The sequence below is a fragment of the Anabas testudineus genome, chromosome 13 (genome assembly GCF_900324465.2).
Source record: "Anabas testudineus chromosome 13, fAnaTes1.2, whole genome shotgun sequence".
NCBI lineage: Eukaryota > Metazoa > Chordata > Actinopteri > Anabantiformes > Anabantidae > Anabas > Anabas testudineus.
Genome location: NC_046622.1, coordinates 22,619,229 through 22,636,236, shown reverse-complemented (window position 1 = coordinate 22,636,236; position 17,008 = coordinate 22,619,229). Strand labels below are relative to the sequence as shown.

Here is a 17,008-nt window from a genome sequence, read left to right as displayed (position 1 = left end):
TATTTCTAATCATCTGAGACAAATCTCTCCTTAGTTTTCTGTGGTGCATGTTCAGTGTGGTAAACACCATGATACCAAACAGCACAGTGACCACTGTTCACCCTTCAACTAATCAACAAATTTTTTTTATTTTAAGTTATTTCACATTTTAAGGCAGCAGGGATCCTTAAAGCTTTAGAAAATTTATTTCTTTAAGCTATAGAAAATTGATACATGACTATTAGACGTGGTTGGCATTTGTGTCAAATTTAGCAAATGATTTAATTTCATTTGTGAAAATATTTCGTGAAAAAAAATTAAATGTTTTTGTTGTATATACAAAATGGAGAGATAATTATGTAAGGAAGATTATAATTTAAACGGCCATATGTGTGTATTATTGTGAGCATGTACTCATTACACAGTAGATGCAGTATGTTACTGTAATTGAAATGGGAACTGTTATTGGAGCACCATGTATTGTAGTTGGAGTCTGCACAGATGTCTCTGTTACAGCTTAAATGATTGACTCAGGAATATTGGAACATATCCTGAATAATACATGTGCTGTATACTGGTAGTATGCTTTGAGACTCTTTGAGAAATGTCTTCTCCAGCCCATTAGGAGATGGCTTGCGGCTTTTTTTAATAGTTTCTCCTCTGTGCTGGGACGATGACAATGTTCTCACACATTTTCCAGTGTTAGTTTTTCTGTGTCCACTTCAATTTGATTTACATTAGTCTTACCTGCATTACAGAAACATTTATACTATAGTAAGCTGCTGCAAATATGTTTGACATACACAACATGTGATGATGATGTAAGACATTTCAATCATGAATCCTAAACCAGTCACTTGTAAGATTCTGACTGCAATCAACAAATGAAAAGTCACAAGAGGTTCATTTGTAGAAACAGGATTACATTTTTCCTCATATCCACTTCTACATAAAACAGTGAACTGAAAACTTAAACTTAATTAAGAACTCTGTCCAACATTTTTTAATGGTGTACTGAATCGCAATCTGCCACTGAAGAAGATTTCAGGGCTGGATTAACCTGCCCATGAGGCTAGGGACCAAAATATGCTGCTGGGCACTCAGTGCTAAGGACAGTTTAAATGCTTAGCCAGACTTTTAACACCAGATTTCTCTATTTGCAAATTAAAATAAATACTAACCTTTTCCTTTTATGGAGATTTGCTTCTCTTCGCTTCTGTTTTTTCGTGTCAGTATGCAGGTGAAGGTCAAAATTTCACTTTCACTGCTCGAGAGACTATGTTCAAAAGTCTTGCACGAAGTATCAGATGCCGTACCCAGCTCTTCTCCCTTCAACATTAATTTGCAATTGAAGGATGGAGAGTTTGTGCATGGGGCATAATAGCATTCCAACCTGCAATGGATAACGAGGTTGTGGTTAATTTTTGAAGGCACATTTATTCTAGATAAGTCCAATGAATATGACTGCTCTAAGAGGGACCCTATAAATAGATTGGATGTTTGAACCTGAGGTTTGCGTTCTTCATGAGGCAAGCAGTAAAAATGCCAAAATTTCCTTGCTGTGCAGCTCCAGGTACACCTGCAATCACATTGCATGTGGTTTGGATAAGCCATGTCAGAGTGTGTTGAGAATCTCAAGATGCTCCTTAGAATTGAGCACAAATACATGTTTAGAACTTTTGTATGAGGTGTTTGACGTACTTTTACTTTAGTTTCAGTAAAACTGATAATAGGTATTAAAAAGTACATCTAGATTGTCCATCACTAAAGTACACAAAGTAGCTCCTCTAAAATACACACCAGTTATGACAAAGTGAAAACTTGTCAAAATGTAAATGTAGATGCTATAATGATTAAAGACTTAGCAGTAGTACCCAGTAGTAGTACCCAGCATGACCTGGAAACGGATTCAGGTTTGTCGCCTTCCAACTTTGTTGAGTCCAATGGACAGAAGTTAGACTAGTTTTAATTATTATTTACATTGTATCATTAATTTATATATTAAATTAATTAATTAAATAAAGCACATACATGTTATTACAAAAATGCTGAATTACTCCTCTAAATTATTTAACATTACAAGAGACAATCTCATTTTTAGCTAAATCAGTTACAGCTTTGGTCAAACTTTCACTCACTCACAAAACACAAACAATATCCACACAATAATTCATGTCTAGCATCGTGTCTACACTGACGAAAAATCCTTTCTGCTATTTGTTTAGAGTTAAATCCCTGTTCTATTATTTGAAGTGAGCTTACCTAAGAGCAAGGGAAGAGACAGGGAGATGGACATTTTTCTGATCCAACTGTGACATTTAGACACAAGAAACAAAGGTACACACATACTGTCACTCAGGCAGGTAAGAACATTAAATGAAAAAAACCATTAGATTTGTATTTCACTTTTATGGCACCACTAACCACTTTCTAACCTTAATGCTTCATATAAGGTGCAAATAATTTAATACTAAACTTAATGGTCAGACAAGTGAATAGAGAAAAAGAGTTCAAAATGTATGTCATTGTCTTACCGTTGATCTGCTTTTTGGGCTGTTCTCTTCTTGCAACAGTAGAGGACAGATTCAGTGTAATGGGCTGGGCAGGGCATGATAAGGGAAGGAGCTGGAGTGGAGTTGAGTGGGAGGGTTGATGAAATATTTCCTTAATGTGTTCCTGTGATGTACAGTACAGATACTCAGTGTCTTTCTCATTTGTTACTCCATCAAATCGACATCCCAGACTGATAGAGGGCCTTCATCTTCACCTGTGATGTCTTCACCTGTAAATTGGTAGGAGAGTGTGTGTGTGTGTGTGTGTGTGTGTGTGTGTGTGTGTGTGTGTGTGTGTCTGTATGTGTACGACTATTTTGGAGAAACTGGTGACACAGAGAGTGAAGTGAAGCCAGACTTTATAATAAATCTGTACATCCACTGTCACAAACAAATACTGTGATAATATTTGGCTGTAATTTCTATTCATTTCCATCTAGTGTAGTGTTTCTGTATGAAATCTGTTTAGAGAATGACTCAAACTAGGAATGGGGACAACTTTACCTTGCACTTGGTCTAGGCAGCTTGTGCTTTTTGTGGATAAAAGCACAAGCTGCCCTCCACTGTTCATTGAACCACTACTTACAGAACACTGACCAGCATCAACCCCAGGGCAGAAGAAGGCGTTTGGACTTCTCTTTGGTGGGATTTCTGGACGTGAGCATTTAAAGTTACTTTACTCAATGCAGCAACGCAATACATTTAAACTCTTTTGTACAATAAAAGAATGTCCTGTTCTTTTAATCTTTAACAGCATATTTGAAAACCTGACACGGGCAGAACTTAGAACAACACAGTATAAATAATAGGAATTTCTACTAAACAGGCTGTAGCAGTTTTATTTTTAGTATACACCTGGCTGAGAGGACAATGAGTGAGTTGTTGGTGAGCTGAGAACTTAATCCATGCATCTAGTCTCTAAAGAACACCTAACTTCTAATTACTCTCTAAATACATCTAATTTTACTAATGAAATAAATTAATCCATTTGTTTTATCCTTTCATTACCAGGTAGAACTAATTAAGATATGATAGGAAAAACAAAGAAGGTGGAGCATTAAATTATCCAAAAAACTGTTTCTGTTGGGCACTTGCTCATCTCCACATCTCTACTCATAACCATGAGCATCACTCAAGCTCCATCAGTGCCTAAGAAATACAATTATGTTGCTCTGGATATCTGTGTTGGAGGGGACACTCAACTGCCTGTTGTTCCCATGGGAGATAAAACAACATACTCTGTAGTCATTTACTGTCCATACACATATTGTTCATATTATATAACTTGATAATACACTGCCCATTCAAAAAAAGTCGCCGCCTGGATTTAGCTAAGCAAATAGGTAAGAGCCTCCCATTGGATAATTACTGCATGGATGATTATGTTACAGCTGCCAACAAGTTATTTAACCCTAACTGATGCAGTAAGTAGCTTTTCATTTCTTAATAAAACATGTTGAAGACACATCCTGTGGTTATGGAAAAGATGTTAATCTGTTTTAGAAGAGTAAAATTAATTCTTTCAAACAAGGAAATCATCTAAGGAGATTGATGAAACTACTAAAACTGGGTTAAGAACTGTCTAATAGAAGAAGGTCATGTGGTCTGACCTTAATGCCATTGAGAATCTTTGGGATGTGCTCTCCCTTCTTTAAAACAAGATCTTGGTGAAAAACTAATTCACCTCTAGACGGGAATGAATGTTGTGACATTGCAGAAGTATGTTGAAGCAAATCCAACGGTGAATGAGTGTAGTAATCAAAGCTAAATTTATTATGATTTAGTTCTGATTTAATTAGAAATCTGTAGGCAATATAATCTGTATATTTTCCATCTATATGTGATGGATAGTTACATGTATCCTGGTCATGACTGTACAGAAGTATTAAAGCTACTGAAGATGAAAGAAAAAGAAAACCTATCAGCAGCCATAAACTGAAAACTGCTAGAACACGCCTCATGGTGGGTTAATCGTCTGATCATACAAGCCTTCTGGAGGATGGTTTTATTGTCAGCTGAGACAAAGATGGAGTTGTTTGACCACAATAACCAGATGCCTGTTTGGTTTGGGGAATTACGCAAATCAGACGAAGAGAAGAACCACATTAGAGTTCTTCAGCTTAACCTCAGACCATCAGTTAGACAGTTGGACACAACTGGGTGTTCCAGCAGGACACTGATCCCAAACACACATCAAACCAGGCTGTTGAAGAGATAAAGCAGGGTTTTGAATGGCTTACCCAAAGTCCTGACCTACCAAAATTTGTGGACTGTGTTTTAAAGTTCAGTCTGTGCCAGAAAAACCTAAAAACATGTAATAATATTATTATATATATTATATATATATATATACTATATATATATATATATATATATATATATATATATATATATATATATATATATATATATATATATATATATATATATATATATATATATATATATACATAGAGAGAGAGATATCTACATATCAATCAGATCAATCATATTTTCTCTATTAGAGCAAGTGCATGTTTTCTTTGTCTTGGAAATGGATGTGTTGAGGTCATTAGTGCATTAGGTCTAATGGATATGAATTAGATTGGGTTCATTTCCTGGCTCTCTGTCCCAAAAGAGAAATTAGAAAATGGACTCCTTGAAAAGTGAAAGGTGATGCTAGTGTGTGCGTGTATGTGTGTCCTCTCGGCAAAGCATTGTATTTGTGTGGGATTTTAATGCTGCTGTTACTGTTGTTGATAATTTTAATAATTTTGTCTCAACAGCTTTAAACGGATTAAGAACTTAACTGTTGATTTGCTGATCTTCTGCCATGGAGAAGGCTCAGTTGTCACCATATGTCACTGCCAACTCAGTTGGGGCCACCAGAAGCATCCCAGTGGGACTCCATTAGAAGGCCGGACTGTCACAGTATCTAATCTTAGTCACAAAAACTCTGTACCTACCACAAACTATTCAACCCTTTCACAGTCTGCAGTTCTTATTTATCTATCCACCTTCTGTGAACGGTACAAGCTATATTAAGGGGTCTCCAAAATGCAGCTTGGTAGCTGCAAGACACATGGATGGCTGGTACACCCAACACACACACCCTCACCGAAAATAGACAGGGTGGAATAGGACAATAGTCTAAATCACATTTGAACATTTGCTTTGGCACAGGTCAAAGACAGAACAGGACCACTGGCCTCTGCTAGTGACAGCTTGACTGACAAACATCCTGACAGACTCTGACAAACAGAGTGCTGTATCAAATAGAGAGCTGAGACACCAACTTGAAGCTTATCCAGAGGACCATGTCTACAACAATTCATGTCTTTATTGAATGACAATCCCTGCACTTGTACAATTTGAGACAATTATTCCAACTTTTCCAGGGTCTGGTGCAAGGAGTAATTACTCAACACTGCCAAGAGGGGCAGAGTATTGTTAGAAAGTGAAATCCTGGCCACAGAATGGCAAAAGGCCCCATCCCTACTACATAGGAAAATGATCTATTGTCCCTCTGACTTTTCTCATGATGTGTCTCCTTTACTTCTGGATCTAAAACAGCTGCTGTCACTGCTGTGTGTGTACTCTGTACTCTACCTTTTCTGTGTGTCTTGTTTTGCCAGGGTGGAGTCTGGTGGAGTCAACACAGTGTACTACTCAGGTGACCACTGCTGGCCTCCCAATGAATACCTGTAACTCAGCTATATGTAGCCTCAGTTAATCCTTAAGACGCACCCTGCCTCAGTCCCTCCCTGTTTGTCAGTGAAAGTCCTGCACTGAGACACAAAGGAGTTTCCCTTCCTTAGAGCAGCAGCACAAAATGCATATTGGCCACAACTGCCCTCAACACAGGACACGTCCACTGTGTAAGTAAACTACATAACTAACCTCATATTTCATTGTAACAGTATCTTATTTGTGTGATGTGTTAATTGAGATGAATAGTGAGTTTTAATAGCTCCTTATTCTATATTTTCTATAGCTTACAAGTAAAGTTATAACTTTACATTTTACAAAGGCATAAATCTTTTTAATAATATGTGTACATGTTGAGCAATCGTCTGTACCGTACAGGTATGTTAGTTTACTTGCCTGTTAAAGCTTTCTACTTTGTTACATAAGAAGCTTTGCTGTTCTCTTAGTTGTTATGTGATGACTGTAGCATCTTGTAAAGCCCATTTAGGACAACACAACAGACAGCTTCTCTCTGCGGTTTGGGAGCAAAAAGACACACATTGAACCCAAAGTTACTCGTTTTAGAGTTTTCCAACAAATTGCACAATGCATCACTACTTACACTTAAACACACCAGTACCATACCAATTCTGCCAGAGTCAACAGCTGACACAACACTTGGTTTGTTACCTTTTTGCTTTTCTTCTCCTGCATTAACGTGACAGACATTGTCATGACTGAATTACTAGCATGTTTTTTAATAATACTTAACATTTTTCAATGAGAAAGAACATAAATTAGCATTAGCCAGGCCTAGCGTTGCTCTCCATAACTGGCTTTCACTTGCTCCCTTGCTTCAGCTCGAGTTGTTCTCTCTCTGGAACATTTGGTTTGGTTTTTACTTATTTTGTATTATATCCTTTTAAACAACATATTTGTGCTCCCCTGTGCAGAAGCAGGAGTGTCTTGATACAGCACCCTGAGGGACATCATTTCAAAACTGAGGAAATAGCACCCCAGTGGCAGAAAACGTGACATGAAAGACACGCTCAATTATAACACCTGCTTTGTTTTATCATTCAAACTCTAAAACTAAAACTGTATAAAAACTATAGGATTAGTAGCAAGATCAAAACAAGTACTTCTTTAATGGTAGAGGATGTACAGTAGTGACATGGTTTAATGGCCATGTTTAAAACAATGCTTCAGAAGTTTGTTTTTTTTAACCAACCACCAAACTTGGCCTCTTCAACTCTTTTCGTTTCTGCGTTCACACCCTTCAGTGCAGTGATGCAGCTGAATGTTCCGGATGCTCAGCTGTGAGTGAGCAACGACTAACCCACCATGAGCGCCGACACTGTCTACAGAGAGCTGGACATGGAGCCCCCTAGTGAGCTGGCTGACTTGGTGGCAGCCATGAATGTGGCCGCCAACCGAGTGACCCCGCCTAACGGCTACAGATCTGGTGCTCCGAGGACCACCAGCTCTCACAGAGATCGAATCTCACACAGGAAGATGTCTCTGCAGGAGAGAGGGAGCCGCATGGCCCGTCAACCAACCATAGAGACCAAACGCGTGTCCATCACAGATATTGATGTGAGGAGTCCTTAAATGATGAGTGTAAATTAATGTGTTACTAAAAAGACATGTAACTGACTGAACTGTCACGTTCGTGTAGGACTGTGTCCAGCTCAACCAGTATAAGCTGAAGCAAGAGATCGGAAAGGTGATGAAACACGTAAACACAGCACTCTCCATGACACACAGGTGGTGACTGATGAGCTTAATAGAGCTACCCGTTTTTGCATTTTTACACCCAGGGTTCATATGGAGTGGTGAAGTTGGCTTATAATGAAGACTCTGAACAGTACTATGTAAGTTGAAGCTCAAAAATGGTGAATTTATGGCCAAAGTGTCTCTAACCAGCGTTTACTCTGTCATTTTTTCAGGCAATGAAAGTAGTTTCGAAGAAGAAGCTGATGAGGCAGTGTGGATTTTTGCGTGAGTGAACCCCTCTATCTCTGGTAACACTTAAATATGACTTTTCATTAATCCTGTAGTGATTTGTTTCTCTGCACTTTCAGGTCGACTGCCTCCTCAAGGATCAAACTCGCCACAGGATCCGTTCCCTAAAGCCGTGCTGCCTTTGGAAAAAGTCTACAAGGAGATCGCCATTCTGAAGAAACTGGATCATCATAATGTTGTGAAAATGGTGGAGGTCAGTAAAGGATGAGAAAAACTATTTTCTTTTGTACGCAACAAGACATGGAGACAGGGACTAGTTAAAATATGACACTCATAATGGAGCATGGAAGTAAAATAGACATAAACCTTACAGAAAAATATATTAATGTGCAGAAATGTTTGTTCTGGTTGTGAAACACATAATAACCAAAGGCATAAAATATGAAGGAATACTAAAGCCTGTGTCCAGGTTAAAGGTGGTGATTGAACAGGGCAGTGTATGCAGCTCTTGAATGAATTTGTCTTGCAGGTGCTCGATGATCCTGATGAAGATGGACTTCATATGGGTAAGAGACTCACTCATCCATATTTCAGTATCTAAATGTTTCTCTTCATGTATTAATACAATACAAGTGCTAAAGTAATAAGTTTTTAAATCTGATTATTTATCTGCAAGTCTTCGAATTGATGACAAAAGGGTACGTTTTTGTGCTTTTATTTCCACTTTTCAAATCTGAGTGGATATTGTGCAGTATAAATGGTAAATGACTTTGCTGCTGTCACTCACCTCTCACGTTGATTAGCCCGGTGATGGAGGTGCCTACAGACGACCCTTTCACAGAGGAGCAGGCTCGCTTCTACTTCAGAGACATCGTCCTGGGAATAGAGTACTGTAAGGATTTCATGATTAACGCCACATACATGTAGTTAAAAACAACACATAAAAGAACTGTTCAGGTGTGTTAAATAAAGTCTTTAAACTATAAACTATATGAGCGTGCTTACACTGTATATCTGTCACAGTAACCCTTGGTTGCTACAGTGACCTCTTTTAGTTAACCATGATATTTCAAATTTCTCCTGGAACACTAGTACACAGTAAAAAATTAAAGCAACCTTCATTCTAGCTCTTAAGTTCAGCTACAGACTGAAGACACGTGGGTTTTTAGAGTTGTTCAGTATTAAACAAGCACTGCACTCTTCACAAAGTGCAGGCCTGGTTAATAGCAATCAAAATGGACACAAATCCACTTTACAAGTACGCAGAGCTAATTGTTAGTGGACAGTCTCAGTAGATAAGTAACAGCTAACAAACCTGTACTCCACTGATATATTTCACTGCATATTACACCACTATTCTGCCAAAGTTCATCACAGCTGCTCTACAACTACTCTAAGGCTGATGTCTTTTATTTCAACCACCTTCTGCCCAGTGCACTACCACAAGATCATCCACAGAGACATTAAACCCTCCAACCTGCTCCTGGGGGACGACGGTCATGTCAAGATCGCAGACTTTGGTGTAAGTAACGAGTTTGAGGGGACGGACGCCCACCTGTCGAGCACGGCGGGGACGCCAGCCTTCATGGCCCCGGAGATGATGACTGAACAGGAGCAGAGCTTTAGTGGAAAGGTGATCACAGAAATCACATATGCTCACATAATACTCTACTGCTTAATTATGAGAAATGATCAACAAATGTTGTCCAAACGCCCACTGAGAGCATTCCAGTAATGACGCATCCCTGACAATTAGTGTGCTTGTTTACTAGGCATTAGACGTGTGGGCGATGGGAGTCACACTCTACTGTTTTGTCTTTGGGAAGGTAAGCACGTTCACAGCCGTGTTCACCTAGACTAACAAAGCCAGGCCAGTGTTTATCAGGAACATTTTAATAAAGTGGCTTTGTTCTTCCTGTTCCAGTGCCCTTTTTATGATGAATACATTGTCTCACTGCACAACAAGATCAAGAACAAACCTGTGGAGTTTCCAGAGACGTGAGCAAACGTTAGCTTTGGATGATTACTAGTTACAGTGTGTAGGATAGCAGCATCTGAAAGGAAATGATTTTGCTTTTGGTACATACTGCAATATAATACTTTGCAGTGGCAGTGGCTAAAAAGATTTTTATTTGCTATATTCATTCCTCTTGTTCATATTGTCCATGAAGAGATCTCTTCCTGAAGTCTATCACTGGAAGTGATGGTAGCCAAATCCACATCCTTGTGCTATGCAAAAATATATTTACTGTGTATCTAAAGCTGATATGAAGCTTCAGCGGACCGTATTAATTCAATCTGGCTGACATGCTCCACAGTTGACCTTTTTTAATATTAAAAAGGAGGAATTTTTACTAAAAGGTCTGCAGCAATGGAAGATGTCCATTTATTGTGACTAATTTGGAAGATTGAAGCATTTTATTGTCTTCAAATAATCTTGAATACAGTTCTGCATAGATGAGGGACTGTGGATTCTGGACTCCAGCTTACATAGGAAGCATATCAAAGGTCTTTATGAACAGGTGGAATGGTTACGGCAAGTAAAATCTGTTTCAGTGTTCATAGAAGCACCTGACTGCTGCTTTAAGACAGACTTGACAAATTGGAAACCTGTTAAACTTTACTGGTAACTGATAAGTAAAGTATTTCCTAATATTCTGTACAGGTTATATTTCTGTTCTATGTCCTATGATGATAATCACTGTGACATGCTGCAGTAGAGAATAATACACCTTCTCTTTTTAACAGGCCACTCATTAGTAATGAACTGATGGAGCTCATTGAACGGATGCTGGATAAAAGCCCTGAAACAAGAATCACTATTCCTGAAATTAAGGTCACAGAGGAAGCAAAATGTGCTGTAAAATACTGCATGCTTGCTACTAATCTATGTTTCAGTTTGGGTTTTTTTTTTAAATAGCGATGGTTTTTAAATGTGTGTCCTTACAGCTACACCCGTGGGTCACAGAAAACGACTCCAGTCCCCTCCCTCTGGAGGAGGAGCACTGCACGGCGGTGGAGGTCACTGAGGAGGAGGTTCAGAACAGCGTCAAGCTCATCCCCAGTCTTTCCACTGTGGTCAGTGGCACATCACTGTTTAAATCTTAGAATACCACAGTGTCCACAGTATTTCAATTACAGCATCACGGTCCACTGGTTGCTCACACAGTAGGTCTCCTGTTAAATTCCCCTCAGTGGTAAGGGGTACTGACTATGTACAGACAGACTCGGGTTTTTATCACAATTTTCACTTAAACTGTTCTTTACATGTCCTCTGTATCTAAACCAGTTACATCTACAGGGCTCTTGCACTTGAATTTCACCTGTAGTCTCTAGTAGTTGGAAACAACACCAGTACCAATTTGCCATTTAAAAGCATACATTTTTCTCTGGTGTCTTTGTTCATTCTCTCTCTTATGTCCACTGCAGATTCTGGTGAAGTCCATGCTGAGGAAGCGGTCTTTCAGTAATCCCTTCGAGTGTCAGGGCAGACGGGCGGAGAGGTCCATGTCTGCCCCTGGAGGTCTTCTTACGTAAGTAGCCTACTCAAATCTGCAAATCCTGTCTGCTCCGCTCTGCCAAACTGCCTGCTCTGCGATTAGGCCTTTAACAAAACAAAGCAGCAGATGCCTGGATACAAACACAGATTCATAGTCTACATATGTGCTGTGCCTCTCATTTGTTAAATCGGTTAGATCTGCTATCATGCATAGACCGGTAATCTTTGTAGACTGACTCGCTCTTCTACTCTATTCATTTGGTTTTGTTTTCCTCCTGAAATCAGCAGCACGCTCAGGCAGATAAAAGCATTTGTCCTCTCCTGATAAGCTAAAAGGAAACCCCTGTGGCAGCAGTAATGAAGGCTGCGCTGCTTTTGTTTTCCATTAACAAGCCAGTCCTATCTGTGGGGGGCCACTGGCACAGCTAATTACACCTTCATGTAAAGAGATGTGGAGCTGCAGCTACATCCTCCTCCACACCACCAGTGCAACAGTACACAGCACTGCTGTCTCCCACACCTAAATCTATAGAGAGCAGGCTGACTGTCCACCTGACACATGTGATGTGTTAATGCTGAAATGGCAATTTATGCTTATAGCATAACAATTTTTTAAAACAATAATGGTTAATGTTTCATGCTGCATTTTAATGCTATAGCTGACTGGAAGACGATGAGAATATTTAAAGTCATCTTAGAGGGATGATGCCTTGTACATAATTATAGCTCATTATTATTATTAGAAAATGGACGTTCTGAGTTTATCGCAGATCTTATTCAAACTTAATTCAATTCTATTCAAGCTGCTGCTCGAGCAACAGCCAATTACATCACAGTCTCAGCCATGTTTGTCTGGAACAAGCTTCATGAATTAACTACACTGGAAAACATTTGTTAAAAAAGAGTAATTGGATTATTTTATGGACCTGTGATAAAGCTTTAGTCCTGTATCCATGTGTTCTGGAGCAGAAGCACAGTAATACCATGTATCTATTGAGGTTGACAGTATTTATGCTAAGTTAAGATAACCAGCTGCTGCCTGTAACTTTACTATCCGCACACCAACTAGAGCTGCGTCAGGTTTCTCATTAACTCTCAAACAAACAAACTTATCCTTCCTAAATGTCCTGTGTCCTTTCCACCCTAGCCATCTCAGTCAATCCCCATTTTGAGGTTCAACGCGTCACACAGTTTTAGGAAAAACCTACTTGTTATAACTGTTTCCCTGGCTGGTGAATAAAATCTGTGGTGATCATTAATTGTGTTATGGACTGGTCGCGGTTCAATTCTGGCAGCTCACATCACATCTCTGTTTTGCAGTGGTTCTTGGGGCTTATCAGGGTCTTCGCCTCAGCTTCATCCTTCCTTGAGGTACATTTTCTAAAAGCATTTAGGCCGAGCTCATACGCTTCACACTCAGCACAGCTCATCAGCTGTTTGTTCAACCTTAAGAGGATTTGAGCGAGACAACACAAAGCTCTCAACACTGAGCTGTACCAAAAATACACGGACACACACGGGTTGCTGCTGCTGAGTGCTTTGTGTTGGCTTTTCGTCCTCTCTCGTGTCCTCTCGCCGTGCAAGTGGGTAGAAAGTGATGAGCTGTGCTGTGGAGGAGCACCTCCATCCCATCCTACCATCTCACTTAGTGCCTGCACCAACATGATGGAGTCTTGTATGTCACCCACAGGAAAGTCAGCAATGAAGGGAGCAGAGACGGAGAGCTGGAGGACTTGTACGAGGTCGACACAGTTACAGAGTGTACAGATTAAACAGACACATGCAGACACATTAACAATAACAAGCGCGTGAAGAAAATGAAAATGTTTTGTACCCTTCTTCCTCCTAATCTTATCTTGAGCTTCATGTCTGCTGTCTTTATGTACTTGTATTTTGTCTAACTTGTTGAAAATAATTATAATAAACGGATGGTAAGTTAATTCATAACAACATAGCAGATGAGATTAGGTTGGATTCTGTCCACTCTGCTTGTTCACTCCAGTGTTAATTTCTACATGTAAATAAAGTTTATATAGAAAATATTTTTACATTTTCCTACAGATGTTGAAAATAAAAGTTGTCATTTTAAACACTGCTGCTGAAGGATGATGCAGAAAAAGTCTGTTGGTTCTGTGTAAGTGCACCTGATCTTACTGTCCCTGCAGCACTGTCACAGTCGTGTTGTGTTGTCTGTGGAGCACTAGAGGGCAGCAGCCTCATGACAACCTGTGCACTGGTTTGTGTTTGTTCTGTCCTTGGATTACCTTGTTATGCTGCTTATCAGTTATTCATTCAGCAAGGTCCCACTGTCAGCTTTGTTTTCCAAGTGGTTAATGGCATTTGAGCATTAATAGCATTTTAATTTGTCCTGAAAAAATACTGTTTTAATCAAGGCACAAATACACATAGCCTTACATCACCATTCATTTGTGTCAGTCCTCCAAAATATGTAAAACCTGCTCTGAATCTCCAGTCAGTTATCTGTTCTACTCTATTAAAGCCCTTTTCACTATCAAATGCACTTCCCTTTTCCAGACCAGCAGAGGACAGCATCGTGCTGTGAGGGAGGAGATCGGCCATGTGCCAGAAGGTCATGTTGCTGAAGTGCCCTTGAGCACAGCACCACGCAGCTTTCTGCTCCAAGGTCACTGGTCTGACAAGTCCAGTTATAAAATGTTTAAAAAACAGCCCCTAGCATGTCCACAAAAATGATGCAGTCCTGACATTTGAACCTCATGCTTCAGCAGGTTATATGATAAAATCAATTAATAATATTAATAAGAAATAAGAAATAGCAGTTAGGCATACTTATATTGGATTAGGTGGTTATGGTAGTTGGTATAGTGATTTAAGATGTATAGGTTCACATTTACATTACGTCAAGAAACACAGCACATTTCACATAGTACAGCATTATTATGGGCAAGCTGGAGTTGATGATGTGATGTGAGACTAATTTGAACTACTTCATATTTACTGAGAGGAAGATCATGTGTAGTAATACATCATAATAATTAATAATAGTAATTGCTGTAGAAATAATAACAATAAAAGATTTATAGCTGTCAGATAAATGCAGTGAAGTAAAAAGTACTATGTTTGCCTCTCAAATGCAATGGAGTTAAAGTATAAAGTAGCAAAACATGGAAATATTCATTTGTGCTGTGAGTACTCAATGTTTTATTCAAAAACAAGCTGTCTCTCAGCACTGATCTCTCCTTCAATTGTGCTTCAAAAATAGATGTTTGAGATCAGAGAAGAAGGAGGAGGCATGATGCTGCAAAAAGGGAAATCGCTGAGTAAGAGGGCCACTGCCAGTCACCATCACAGCATCACTGTCCACAAAGTGTCCTGATCAGCATAAATTTCAGGTTCATGTAGAGCTGTGAGTACACCGTTGGGTTTGGCAAGGTAGGATTTACTGAGGTAGAACAGAGCCTGGAGGATTCTCCGGAGGTGTGTGTAGTAGGTGGAACAATATCTCTGATGGTTTGAGGCAGAAAGGTGCAACGTGGCAAAGAAACAATGGTAACAAGCACTGAACAGAGACAAGAAGGTGTTGCTGTATTATACAAAATACAGATACTGAGACTTTGTAGCAGGTGTACTACTGATGTAGAGAAAAAAACAAGAAACAACAAGAAAAGAGAAGCTGAGAACTGAGTAAAAGTATAACGCAGTTCAATTCAGCATATTCGCATAGCGCATATAGCATTGTGTAATACCTATGGATTTACCAATACAACTATAGAATCATGTATAAAACCCAACAATCTCACTTAAGCAGATAATACAGAACAAACATGCAGTACCAAGTTTAGGGTGAGAGGTCATCTGCCTCGACCGACTGAGCTGAATAGAGAGTACACTTAACCCAGACACCTGCATTCTGTTAGAGGGGTTAATAGAATGCTCAGCTAGGCTGATCATGTCAAATCTAGTCTAATCTATATTTTCATTTAGTATATTGCTGCTTTTACAACACAGTTTGTGCAAATTAAACAGTTTATCAAAATATCAAAGCACTACATGCACTTGATGCATGATTAGTGATTTTTGGTAATCACGTGTTCCAAGATTTGTTAAAGCATCAAATGTCAAACAGCCTAACTCATAGTTCATAGACTTAGTCGAGTTATAAATAGATCAACATCACATGAATAGCAGGCTAGTAGCGCATTAGCATTATGTAATAAATATGGCTCATTATGGCTGCTACATTTAAGGTGCTTGGGATTCACTGTCTTGTCCGAGGACACTTTGACACGCGGCCAATACTCTTTTGCTGCTGTATGTAAAAGCTGCAGCAGCACATATTCCTTGTCACAAATATTCTGTATACCGGGGCAGCTGACGGCCTGCAAAACATTACAATGCCCAAACTAAAAGGTTCTGTCAGTCAACTACAATGAACTACATGATCGCTCAGGTTCCGTTTTCTGTGCTAGGTTCCCTGTAAATGTAGAAAACAAAAAGACAAACGTCTCCTCGGCCCCAGTGAGCTACACTGGTCCAGGAGGCCATTTGTATTCCTGCAGTCAGCCCATTTCACTGCTCGTTGCAGATATGTGAAGACCAGAGAGGAGAGTTTCTGAGCAAAGATTTCTGTGGAAACTGTTGCCATGCAACAGCACAGCACTGCACTCATACGGAGTAGTAACTTCATTGTGCTGCTCTTTTTTCCTCCGCTCTCGCTGGCTATTTTTCTATGCTTTCTATTCTATTCTGCTGTATTTCTCGGATTTCAAATGCATAATGCTTCTTCAGCATGGAGTTTCCCACCCAGACTCTCTTCAGTTTCCACATCCAGGGCCAGATGCTGTTCAGCCTCACATGTTAAGCCAAACACAGACGCTCTCTGTTAACTCTCTATTTCACCGTCACTTCATCATGTTTCCCTCCTTCTCCCTCAGTGTGTCTCTTTTCCCTCTCTCACTCCCTTTTGTGTCTGTTATTCACCATGACTGACCCCACTGGCCTGCTGTCAACTACAAAGTTGAGGGGAGGACTTCTTCTTCTTCTTCTTCTTCTCCTCGTCTGCACTGCTGGGAATCCCCTGTGCCCACCTCAGTAATGAGTCACCAGCTCAGACATCAGGCAGACCTACAAATGCTGGGGTGTATAATTTGTCAACCAGTTGGCATCTGAGGAACAAATTGTAAAACAAAGCTTGACTGCTTCGATACTGTTAAGGTAAAAATAATATAAATAAATGAACGCTTCACGCTCAGAGCAGAAACAGCACAAGAAATGTTCAAAACTGCTTACTAATGATCTGCAAATGTCTGACTAAAGATTAGTCCACAATACCAACATTCAGTTTTAGTTATTAACAGTTAATTATCAC

At 39.5% G+C, this 17,008-nt stretch overlaps 1 protein-coding gene across 1 annotated transcript; it reads left to right on the top strand.

Moving 5' to 3' along the window:
• The first annotated feature begins 7,526 nt into the window (after positions 1 to 7,526).
• camkk1b (calcium/calmodulin-dependent protein kinase kinase 1, alpha b) lies at positions 7,527 to 13,561 on the top strand. Its single transcript, XM_026376993.1, has 16 exons — positions 7,527 to 7,793; positions 7,876 to 7,923; positions 8,018 to 8,071; positions 8,147 to 8,198; positions 8,282 to 8,415; positions 8,692 to 8,728; positions 8,839 to 8,860; positions 8,966 to 9,054; positions 9,596 to 9,795; positions 9,935 to 9,988; positions 10,087 to 10,160; positions 10,911 to 10,998; positions 11,112 to 11,240; positions 11,592 to 11,695; positions 12,982 to 13,032; positions 13,352 to 13,561. The coding sequence occupies exons 1-16, from the start codon at positions 7,542 to 7,544 to the stop codon at positions 13,431 to 13,433; spliced, it is 1,470 nt and encodes a 489-aa protein (XP_026232778.1). The 5' UTR covers positions 7,527 to 7,541; the 3' UTR covers positions 13,434 to 13,561.
• The last annotated feature ends 3,447 nt before the right edge of the window (positions 13,562 to 17,008 follow it).

Coding starts and splice junctions, on each gene's coding strand:
- camkk1b (XM_026376993.1), top strand. CDS start 7,542: ATGAGCGCCGACACTGTCTACAGAGAGCTGGACATGGAGCCCCCTAGT. Junction 9,989..10,086: donor ACTGTTTTGTCTTTGGGAAG/GTAAGCACGTTC, acceptor TTCCTGTTCCAG/TGCCCTTTTTATGATGAATA. Junction 13,033..13,351: donor CAGCTTCATCCTTCCTTGAG/GTACATTTTCTA, acceptor TGTCACCCACAG/GAAAGTCAGCAATGAAGGGA.